Source organism: Aythya ferina (assembly GCF_964211825.1).
Source record: "Aythya ferina genome assembly, chromosome: 2".
In the NCBI taxonomy this organism is placed as follows: domain Eukaryota; kingdom Metazoa; phylum Chordata; class Aves; order Anseriformes; family Anatidae; genus Aythya; species Aythya ferina.
The window spans coordinates 160,150,337-160,161,319 of NC_140297.1; the positions used below are offsets into that span (position 1 = coordinate 160,150,337).

The 10,983-nt window shown below is 53.6% G+C and overlaps 1 protein-coding gene across 1 annotated transcript; it reads left to right on the forward strand.

Annotated features, from left to right (window-relative positions):
• Window positions 1–567: 567 nt before the first annotated feature.
• LOC311431198 (ubiquitin carboxyl-terminal hydrolase CYLD-like) lies at window positions 568–10,805 on the forward strand. Its single transcript, XM_084508516.1, has 15 exons — window positions 568–729; window positions 828–1,287; window positions 1,389–1,670; window positions 1,881–1,956; window positions 2,789–3,009; window positions 3,514–3,667; window positions 4,567–4,705; window positions 5,320–5,430; window positions 5,606–5,697; window positions 6,552–6,618; window positions 7,438–7,570; window positions 7,843–7,951; window positions 8,126–8,244; window positions 8,463–8,682; window positions 9,131–10,805. The coding sequence occupies exons 1-15, from the start codon at window positions 602–604 to the stop codon at window positions 9,313–9,315; spliced, it is 2,496 nt and encodes an 831-aa protein (XP_084364642.1). The 5' UTR covers window positions 568–601; the 3' UTR covers window positions 9,316–10,805.
• Window positions 10,806–10,983: the final 178 nt, after the last annotated feature.

Consider the following 10,983-nt stretch of genomic DNA (forward strand, 5'->3'; position numbering starts at 1 on the left):
TCAGGAAAATGTTGAATTTGTTCTTGTTTTTCTCTTTGCACGATCAGAAATTAGCTCGATTTTATTTTCTCTATTTTTATTTTCTCTATTTTTTGTTTTTCTCTGTTTTTATTTTTCTCTGTTTTTCTGTCCGACAGCTGCCTTCACGTTTCCTGCCGTGAGCCCTTCCACTTCCCTTAACGCCGCCTCTCGATTCCTCCTCTCTCCTCTTTGAAGCTTTAAGAGCTTTTAATCTCCCTTTTTAATATTAAAACAAGCAGCATGGGTCCCGTTTCGGTGCGCTATCAGCCAGCAGGGGCCGATTACATGAAAGCAATGGACAAATTTGTACCTTTTCACCCCGGATATTTAATTAATTTGGACGTATTTGCTTTTAAAATGGCGATCTTTAGGATCTTAGCATAGTACTGGGGTGGTTTCCATGCTCTGCGTGCGTTTGGAGTATTTATTTGCTTCGAGGCAACTTTTTCAGACCAGAAGTGGCTTTTTAGAGGATTTTTAAAAGGGAGAAGCTCGCCTTTACCCCCATTCAGTGAGTAAGCTGCAGGAGAAGGCAGAGCTTAACGATGCGATGAGCCTGAAGTGGGGGAATTTGGGGTAGATGCTGAGGGATCTGTCCTCCCCGGGAGGGTGGGCTGGTGCTGCAGCTCAGAACAAGGCAGAAGACACTCAAAATTTTTTGGAAGACGCTCCAAATTCAGACGGACGAGGGCTTGAGTGCGCTGCTGGGTTTGAGACCTCCCAAAACCTCTTCCAACCTGATAAAAATCCTACAATATCACGCGTGGCTCATCCCTGACGTGACTCTCCTATTTCTCACAACTCAGGGCGCCGACGATGAGCCTCCCGCCTTCGGTCGGGGATGGGAACTGCTACTACATCCTGACGGAGGGCTGTGCCTACGGCAGCAAATACTTCCCCCCCGGCAGCCTCTGCTTCTGCAGCGAGCGGAGTTACCTGCGCAGCTTCGCCGACCGGCCCTCGGCTCGTTTCCTCAAGGTCGTGATGCTGGATGATGGCTCCACCGTCGCCGTCACCGTGGAAATCCTGCAGCCGGTGCGCAGGGAGGTGGCCGCCCTCCTCCTGGGCATCGGCGGCCCCAGCGAACGTTTGGATTCCTTCCTGGAGAGGCTGAGCCTCGAGGCAGCTCTGCAAGCCGGGCCGGGCCAGAAGGTGACGGTGGAAATCGAGCGGCAGCACTTCCCCGGCGTCGTCCGCTACGTGGGGAGCATCCACAAAAGCCCCCTGGCTGCCTTGTCCCCGGTCTTTTTCGGGGTGGAGTTACAGGTGAGCGGGCAAAAAAGGGCAAGCTGCTGCTTTTTTTTTTCCCCCCCCTCCTGTTTGTCACCACGCCGAGCTTTTCCGGCTTCTTTTTCTTTATTTTTCAGGGCGAGGGGGAGAACAGAGGGCGCAGCGACGGCTCCTACCGCGGCACCGAGTATTTCAAGTGTAAGCCCGGCTGCGGGATCTTCCTGCCCTTCAGCAAAATCCGTTTCACTCCCGGCCCGGAGAACGAGCCCGGGAAGCAAAAGCCAAAAGTGGAAGCGGAGGAGGGGGTGCCCGTGAAGGTGGGGGACGCCGTCAGCTTCTACGTGGACGAGGTCCTCAGGAAAGGGATAGCGATGGCAGTCTACAGGGAGGGATCCCAGTGGTTCGTGAAGGTTTGCCCGGTAAGAGCAGCCTTGCTGCCTTTTCCTGATTATCTTTTGTGTTTTTTTTTTTTCTTTTTATCCCCGTTTGTTTGAAATTTTATACGAGTGAGGCCTTAAAGAGGAGCGGAAGCAGTGTCCAAAAGGTTTCACGCAGAGTCTTTGGGCCTGTTTGGAAAAAATTGGTTCATATTCCAACCGCTTAGCTGATGTGTTCTTTGCGCCTTTCAGGAAGAAGAAGGAACAACTGACATCTTCAGAGAAATCCCTCTGGACTCCGTCGTGAAGGAAAACCTGATTTCTCAGAGTAGGTTGTCATCAGATGGGTCCACACTGTGCGTGTCCTCAAGCGTTTAGCGCTTCTCTGCGGGTTACCCGTGAGCTGAAGGTCCAAAAAACCTTCATCTAGTCCCAACTAATTAAATCAGGAGGCTTGAAAGATCCGTAGAAACATCTCAAGTTGGTTGCAGCATGCTTGGCATTAGGCACCTTGAGCTGAGCCTGCCATTTAGCAGGAAGAAGAAGAGAGATCACGGTGCGTAAATATGTCCTAGGACAGAAAGCTCCATGGGCTAAAATCTTTAATTTAGCTGTAGGAGGTGGAGCAAGCCTTGCGCTGACACCAGAGGATCTCAGGAAGGCACAGATGCTGGCAGTGGTGTTGGGAATCACTGGACAAGCCAACAGATTCGTGGGATTTCTCTGTTGCTGTCAAGAAATGCTGTGCAGATGTCCGGGCCAGACCGAGGGGAGCTGTTGTTAGACTTTCCATTGAATTGACCTCGCTAAAGGCAGAAAAATAACCCGGAGACACCCCCACTGCCATTTCCATAGCCTGAAATGGCTCTGCGAAGGGCTGTGCTAGCTCCGGGGCTGGAGAGAGCAAGGAAACAAGGGGTGGAATCATCTCCTCTCGCCCTCAGCAAGCTGCTAGACCAGCTTGGCCCTGTCATCGAGACATTTCCGGAGGATTCCAGCTCGTGGCCCTGGCGCTCAGCTTTGTGCTTGCACGTTTAGTCTCTAATTTCAAAGCCGACCTGCTATTAGGGACGGCGACGGGATCCCGAGGTGGCTGTCACTAAGCGTCGCCTTCCTGTCTCTCCTGACGTGCTTTTTTTTCTTTTTTTTTTGCCTCCCAGGTGTTTTTCCAGCCTTCGGCTCCGACGTGGGCCTGGGCCACGCGAAGCAACCGAAACGGCAGGCGAGCGAGAGCGGCGAGGAGGGCGAGAGCGGGAACCCGCCCTTGGAGGTGAACTCCATGGTCCAGATCACCTTGGACAAGGGCAATCAGGTGTTCGGAATCATCCGCTGGCTGGGGTACCTCCCCCAGATCAAGCACAAAATGGCAGGAGTTGAGCTGGTAAGGAGCAAAAGGAGTTTTACTCGATGATCCTCGTGGGTTCTTTCCTTTTTGGGATGTTTTATAAGCTGTCAGGTCGCAAATCAAAGCAACCTGAAGACCTTCAGCTCATGATTTCACAGCCTGAGCAGAGACGAGGCTCTGGCATGTCAGGGTCTGGACTATGAGGGCAAGCACACCCGATCCTGAATTAATTGGATGGGTTGAGCCAGGGAGGGCTGCGTGCCCCCTTGAAATGGGGAGGAGGAGCTGCAGAGAGACTCTGAGGGTTTGTTCGCTGTCTTCAGGAGCAGTTATTGAAGCTTGGGGCAAAATAATTTGAGAATCCTACAAGTGGGGTCAGTAAATATAAAAAAAATAACCAGAGTAGGTGAAAGCAGCCAGCGAACCAGCACCAAAACTTGTGCACAGCTCTTAAAATCCTAAATGGCCATAGGGGAAATCACACCTGCCTCATATAAAACCTGCTCTCATGGCGTTCCTCGATGTTTTTTTTCCCCCCAGGATGAAGATAAGGGGGTCACTGCTGGCGAGTGGCTGGGCAAATATTACTTCCACTGCGCCCCGAAGCGCGGCCTCTTCGTGAAGCTGCAGTCCTGCCAGCCTGACGTCCGCTTCCAGAGTTCGCGCGGCAGCGACCTGAACCTCGTGGAGGACAGTAAGTTCTCTGGGTGAGGGGGACACGGTGCCGTGCTGGGCCAAAGCAGGCTACAGGGGAGCCCTTTGTGCAGTTTTTTGCCCGGTGGTTTCATCCCCGGTGCTTTCCTGGAGTGTCCCAAGAGATGCTGGTTTTGGCTGCGGAGAGCTGGAGGCAGGAGGTAATGGTACCCGGGGACTGAGAAATAAAGGGAAGTTTGGAAAGTGAGAGTATTAAACCCGTTTTCATGTTGAGTTTGATGTGGTAACACATTCACAGGAAGACACGGGGAAGAACGGGTCGGTGTTGTCGTTTAAATAGGGAGAAACGCCTCCAGAGCAGAGAAGATGAAATGAAACAGCCACTTAAGATGTTGTAAATGAGATCAAAGTGAATAAAAATGCAGGATTCCCATAGGGACTGCCCAGAAACTAGGGACAGGGACAGGGGAGGATTGTTTGAAGGACCTGCTGAAGAGAGGAGATGGGATTGTAAAGGGAGAACGCTGAAAAAATCAAAAAACATCACGCTGAGAAATCGACTTAATCTTCAAAGGTGGACGTAAGTAGTTTTAAAGGATTTAAAACGACACGGGACATTTTAAAGGTCTTTCCAAAGAGCTTGCATATAACACAGCACCAGCCTGTTCGTGTTTTTCTCCTTGTCTTGCTTGGCGCAGCAGTGGCAGAGGCGTTGTGGGTTGCTCTGGGGAGGAAGGGCAGGTTTTCTCTCCGTTTCCAGCAGATAAATGACTAAAGAGACCGATTCATATCCCAGCGTGGTTCAGTCCCAGCAGGAGCAGCACAGAACAACGCTGCGCTGACCTCTGAGCTGTCTTTTGGGGCTCTGGGGAAGGGCAAGAGCGGTCCCAGCCGAGGTGGGAAGCTAAAAGGGAGCTGCTTGTGTCGCTTCTCTTGCAGGTGAGCACGAAGCTCTTCCCCATGCTCCCGTCAGTTTTCCTCCCCTCAGGAATGAGGACGCGGTGTCCGTCCTGCGAGGGCGGATGAAAGGGATCCAGGGCCACTGCAACTCCTGCTACATGGACGCAGCTCTCTTCAGGTAAGTGGTGGTGATGTTTGCCCAAACATAAAGCGATCGTTTAAGAGCTGCAGCACTTCCCCGGACTCCCCACGTGGCTGGAAATTTTGCCCTAGACCAGAAAATAACCGCGGGGGGATGCAGCTCGCTGCCTCCTGCTCTCCTTCCTAACCTCTGAGGTTCTCAGGCCCTGAAGCACCCTCGTGAGTACCTCAGGTACCGTGCGTCTGTCACGCAGGGCGCTGAGATCTCGGAGCCCTCTGGACTGGGCCGTGCTGCTTCTGTCACTGGAGGAGGCAGTGGCTGGAAAAATATTTCAAAAGAAACCACCCGGGAAGTCCCAGCTTCACGGTGCAGCAGTGTTGGGAGCCGAACAGACTCGGTGGTGCCCCCACGAGCAGTTTTGGCTGCAGAGTACGAGATTTCCTTCTCCCTGGGCTGCTTCCTTGCTCCCACCGGGTGTTCCTTAAAGCAGCTTTGGTCTTGCTGTGGAGATGTGCTGGCGCTCACCCCTCCGCCATCGGTTCGCGTGGCCTGTTGGAAATAAAACCCACCGATTGTCCCGGAGCACAAGGCTTTGGTTCTAACTGCTGCTGCAAACCCATCGGGACTCACGCAGCCCTCTCTCTTCCCAGCCTCTTCTCCTGCACCTCCGTGCTGGACTCCATGCTCTTCACGCCCTTCACGCTGTGCGACAGGAACGTGCAGGAGATTCTGCGGGAGGAGATCGTTAACCCCCTCCGAAAGTGAGTACAGCGCGTGGGGATGCTCCAGCTCTTCCAGTTGTTCCTTCTCCCTGACAGTAATGCTGTCCCAACACTTCCTGCACACGTGTGAGCTTCCCCTGCTCGGCAGAAGCCTTGTGATGCTTCGATTTCTGAATGAGAGATCACCTGTGGCTGCTTTGCTTCTTGTTTCTAGGACTGGCTTCGTCAAGGCTCGGAGCGTGATGCACCTTCGGGAGCAGTTAACCGAGAAGGGCAAATGCTCGAGCTTTACCAACGCTGAGAAAGGTAACGTGCTTCCCCAGGCTGCTTCAGCTTCTGCTGCCTCACCCAGGCACCAAACTGGCAGCTTAATTGCGTGCTTCTCCCGTGCCTGTGCGTCGATGTGCGAGCTGTGCTGCTCATTTATGTAAAAAAAAAAAAGTGCCTGTGAGATATTTTCGGCTTCCAAGAGCTCCCCGTGCTTCTCGTCTGATGGGAGGATGGGGATCGCTGGGGCTCTTTGCCGCCTCCCAACTGGTGGCAGCTGCTGCCAGGAGGGGAGAGGACGAACCGCGTGAGCAGAATTTCAATCAGGGGGATTTCCTTGACCTTTATACTTTGAATCGGCCCTGATAAATCCGTCCCTGGAGTCCCTGCCAGAATCCAGCGTGGTTTTATCGTGTTGCCGAGATCAATTTCTCTTCCGAGCTCTGATAAATTATTTGGGGTTCCTCAGAGACGCTAGTTTGGTTAAAAATAAGCCAGAAAACGCCGACATCTGGAGCCCACCTCTCTGATTCCCATTGCTACATCCCTGTCTGTGCTCAGCAAGGCTCCCTGTAGTTTATGACACCGAAGCAGGTTGTGCCAAACATCATTTCAACAAGCTCTGGGTTCCCAGATAGCAAACGAGTGGCATTGATTCTCCTAGAAGCAGCAGGTAGCTCATCACTGAACAGCAGCTGCGGTTCTGTACGGCTGTGTATTTATTTTAGCTGGGGGGTGGTTTAATTACTGTTTGGTTTCTTGAATTTCTGAATTTTTCTGCATTTTTCTGCATTTTTTCTTGGTTTCTTGAACTTCTCTTTGAATTCCTGCTCCTGGTCTTGGCTTCCCGTTAACACCTGTGGAGTGACCCCTGCTTTTCTCTGCCCTTCCAGATCCCGAGGAGTTCCTCAGCCTCATCATGCAGAAGATCCTGGGGATAGAGCCGCTCCTGAAACTGCAGTAAGTTACCCGGGCCCGAGTGATGCAATTCCCCTAGGCTCACAAGTTCTTCGCCTCTCAACCACCAGGTGTTACTGCACCTTCTCAGCAAGGCCGTGGAGGCACAGCTCAGGGATTTGTGCTCAGCTTTCTGCTCTCCAGTAGCTGTAGCCCGTGATCTCGCTTGCTGTCAATTCATCCCGGGTGGGCCCGCCCTGGAAAAGATGTTTTTAAATTCTCCCTGGAGGCTCCACCTTTGGAAAACGCTGAAAAAAAAACCTCGTGCCAGCCTTCGGCAAAGAAAGCAGTGGTCTGAGAAACGTGGAGGGCTCTGTTTGACAGCCTTGGGATGCGTTTGGGATGCGTCCAGGCTGTTCGAGCTGGCTCGGATCCCGCAGCCTCTCAAAACAGGGAGCCCCGTGGATGCGGTCCCGGTTTCTCAGGACCCTACAAAGAGGATGAGAGGCTGGAGGAAGGCCAAAATAACCGGGCTGTTGGGAAGCATAGAAGGGGATTGTTCGGTTTCTGTGCTCGTCTGTGGGGCCGTTGGCCAAGCCTCACATTGTGGAGCGCTCGCAAGGGCCGAGCACAAAGGGAACTCTGTGCTGCAGCTCCCCTGCGGAGGGGCATCTGAAGGAAATCCTTTCTCTGCCAGCTCAGGGATGGAGAGTTTTTGGGGGACCTGCTCACAGCTCACCTTTTGAATGCCTAAAGCCTCGCTCTGTGGGTTTTCTACGTGCAGTTATAAAGAGATCCTTCATTTGAGAAGGAGTTTGCTGGTCGTGCTCCGTAGCAGTTGGTTTAAAAATACCAAAATGTCTTTGCTTCGTGTCCTTGCAGGTCTGGAGGCCACGAGGGACTGGACTGTTACTGCTACCAGATATTTATGGACAAACAGGAGGACCTGGTGGTTCCTGACGTACAGCAGTTGGTGGAACATTCCTTCCTGACCTATGACCAGAAGCTAGTGGAGGTGAGCCCAGCTCCTTTCTGTCTTCGTTGCCATCTGCTGCCTCTTTCTTGCTTTCTCCACCATCCCTGCGCCCGCCAGTGGATCTGGTGGATCATCCCCAAGAGATGTTGTAGGGGATTTGACCTGGGAAGAGGGCCGTGCTTTCCCTGCTGCTCTCAGCCCTCGGGAATAACCTGAGCAGAAAACTTTTCCTCCCAGGAGCAGCACCGAGACGAAACTCTCCGGGATTTGCCTCTTCTGGAGCAGTGACTCGTTTGCCTTCGTTTTCCCAGATCCCCTCTTGCTTCATTATCCAAATGCCGCGGTTTGGAAAGGAATACAAAATGTTCAGCAAGATCATCCCTTCCTTAGAGCTGGACATCACCGATCTGCTGCTCGACAGTAAGTTAGGCGGTGGTGGGAGTCACCAGGAGACGGGGCTGGGCTCTTGGGGCCGTGAGCAGGAGCTGAGGTGGGATCGTGGAGTGATTCCTATCCCCTGAATGCCTCAATTCTGCGGGGTTGCAGGTGAGGCTGAGGGAAGCTGCCTCCTCTCACCCCTTTTTCCCTCCGCAGGTCCCAGGGAGTGCTGCGTGTGCGGCGACGTCGCCACCCTGGAGTGCTCGGGGTGTTTCAAGGACAAGATGTTCGCTCCTACGGGCCTGAAGCAGTTCTGCAGCACCTGCTCCAAACAGGTATTCGGTCTCTTTGGGCGCTCGTGGCATCTGCCGTGGTGACCCCACAGCAGGTTAAACCCCAAAAAACGCCCACGTTCCCCTCGCTGCCCCTGCAGCTGGCCAGGTTGGGTCCAGAGGAGGATAAACTGGAGGTCTGACCCCTTCACGCTCCTCTTCCTAGCAGGCCAGGCTCAGTCCTGCCCTCTCAGCGCTGCCACCCCGTTGTCTTCCCTCAGGTTCACTCCCACTACCGCCGCAGAACCCACAAACCCACCAGGCTGCACGTCCCGGAGGAGTTTCAGTGCCGGAGCCCCCAGGGAAGCCAACGGGTCCCCCGCGAGAAGATGGAGCTCTTCGCCGTGCTCTGCATCGAGACCAGTCACTACGTCTCCTTCGTTAAATACGGCCCCGAGAACGAGCACTGGATGTTTTTCGACAGCATGGCCGACAGGCACGGTGAGGATGGAGCCAGGAGGGTGTAGGGTGAGCGGGGCGGGCGCTGCTCTGCATCGGGGCAGCGTCAGGGAGGTTCTGCACCGATCCTAAAAGGAGCCCGAAGCTTTTGGAGGGAACGCAGGGGGCTGGGAGGGGGCAGCTTCGTGTGACAACGGACAGCCCGTTGCTCTGAACCCACAAATTAGGATCCCAGTGCCACCAGTATGCGTTTAAGCCAACCCCAGAGAAGAGCAGGAGCAGGGCAAGGATATTTGGGAGTTGCTCCTGGTGCTCTTGTCCCCTGGTTGCGTTCAGATCGGGGACTTCCCGAGCCTGCAGGTGGTCCCCAGATCTCCCAGCCGAGGCTTGGACTTGCTGCCAGGCACGACGGTGACTGCTCAGGCTGTGGGCCCTCATCCTTTGGGGCCACGTTTTGGACTCAAACGTCTCTCCCTTTCCCCAATTTTAGGTGACGAGAACGGCTTCAACATCCCCACGGTGACCCTGTGCCCCGAAGTCGCCAAATACCTGGACTTGCCGCTGGCTGTGCTGGCCCTGGAACAGCCCCGGGACATGGACGGGGTGGCGAAACGCCTCTTCTGCGACGCCTACATGTACATGTACCAGAGCAACAAGATGGCTCTCTACAAGTGACGCCGTTTCGGGCTGGTGTCAGAGATTTGAGCTTGGGGTGGCCCCGCAGCCTGTAACGGGTGAAAGCAGCCGGAGCCTGGGTGCCCCGAGCTTGCACTTCTTGCCTCTTCTTGCCTCTTTTTACCTCTTCCAGCGTCTGCCCTTCAGGCTAGCTACGGGAGCCTGGCTGGGTTTGGAAATCCGGCGCCGGGTTTGCTGGAGAGAGAGCTTGGGCCTTGCTGCAGACCTGGATTCGGCGTTTTTACGCTCAAATTCTCTCATTCCTGCCTTCTTTCTTCCTACCTCCTTCCTCCGCAGGTGCTCTGCCCTACCTCAGTGTCCTCCCCGCACCCTTTCCCTCCCAGGACCAGCATCTCGAAAACTCGAGGAGTTTCCCTCAGGTTTGTGAAGACCGAGAGAAAAACCACGGCCTGGCGTGGACACGTGGAGTGAGAGAACCAGGTGGCAGCCGTGTGGCTGAGATGGGTCAGGAAGGTTTTCCCTGATCCCACCCCAAAAGCTGGGGCCCTGAACTGTCCTCCCTTCCCTTACCCAGCTTCTTAATACCTCTGGCACTTTTACCCACTCTTATTTTCCACCGCGAGGTTAATTGGATGTCGTGGGCTGCAAACATGCTCAAAAATATGTCTTTCTGTAGGAACAAACATAGGAAAAAAAGGTGGAGCAGAGGAACAGCAGGTGAGCACGAGGCACGCTGTCATCTTTTTGTGAAGCCTGCGTTATTGCTACGGGGCAGGAGGCGTCCTAACAGCCCTTCTCTCTTGCTGTCCCATCTTTAAATCCACTTCTGGGATCCGTACCAAACACCAACAACAATTTCGGGACAAAACTGGAAGAATGAGCGCTTTTTACGTTCCCTTTGCCACGGCAGCAGGAAGGATTAGGGTCCCCGAGTTGGGAAGAGGCGTCCTTTAAGTTAAATAATTTAAATTTGCGAGTTAGGAGGGTGTCAGGGCAGTGGGAAGCCAGCCGGGGACTCAGTGCTGTGAGCTGTTTGAGCCAGCTTCGAAGGATGGATGCAGTGTAATGAACCCAGGCTAATTAATTTTTAATTTTTGGGAACACTGCCATCCCATTTAGCTCCCACCCTTCGGCGAGCTGATGTTTGGAGGAGAGCCACGGACAGCGGTGTGCAGGGATGGGGAAGGCTGTGACCCTGCTTCTGAGCCCCGAGGGCAGCCTCGCTGCCTTTTCTTCTCTGCTCAATGGTACTTTTATTTGTTGTCGTGTAGGAACTCAGGCCAGGCTCTTTTTGAGAGTACTGGGCGCAGGTTTAATAACAAAAAGTGTTTTTTTTCCTCTCTTATAGTGCAGTTACAGTGCCTTATGGAGCGCAGGCTCAGCTGTGCTCCAGCCTGACGGTTTTTTTTATAAACAGGACGCAATCAGGCAACTCTTTGTGTTTTTTGTTTTTTTTCCCATCAACATATGCTGCAAGGACCTAAGCGATGGAGAGAAAAAATTAAAATAAAGCATCTTTTATCAAGCTTTCTGCTGGGAGAGGGCTCAAGTCATTGGGGTCGGTGTTCAACCACGCGTTGCTTCATCTGTCCTGCCTGCCTCCCAGGTGAGCTGTGCTCCAGCTGCCACGCCGGAGGCTTTGCTGCTGGAATTAGGTACAGGATCCCCAAAAATGGGGCTGTGAATATGTGCTGGGGTCCCCCCCAG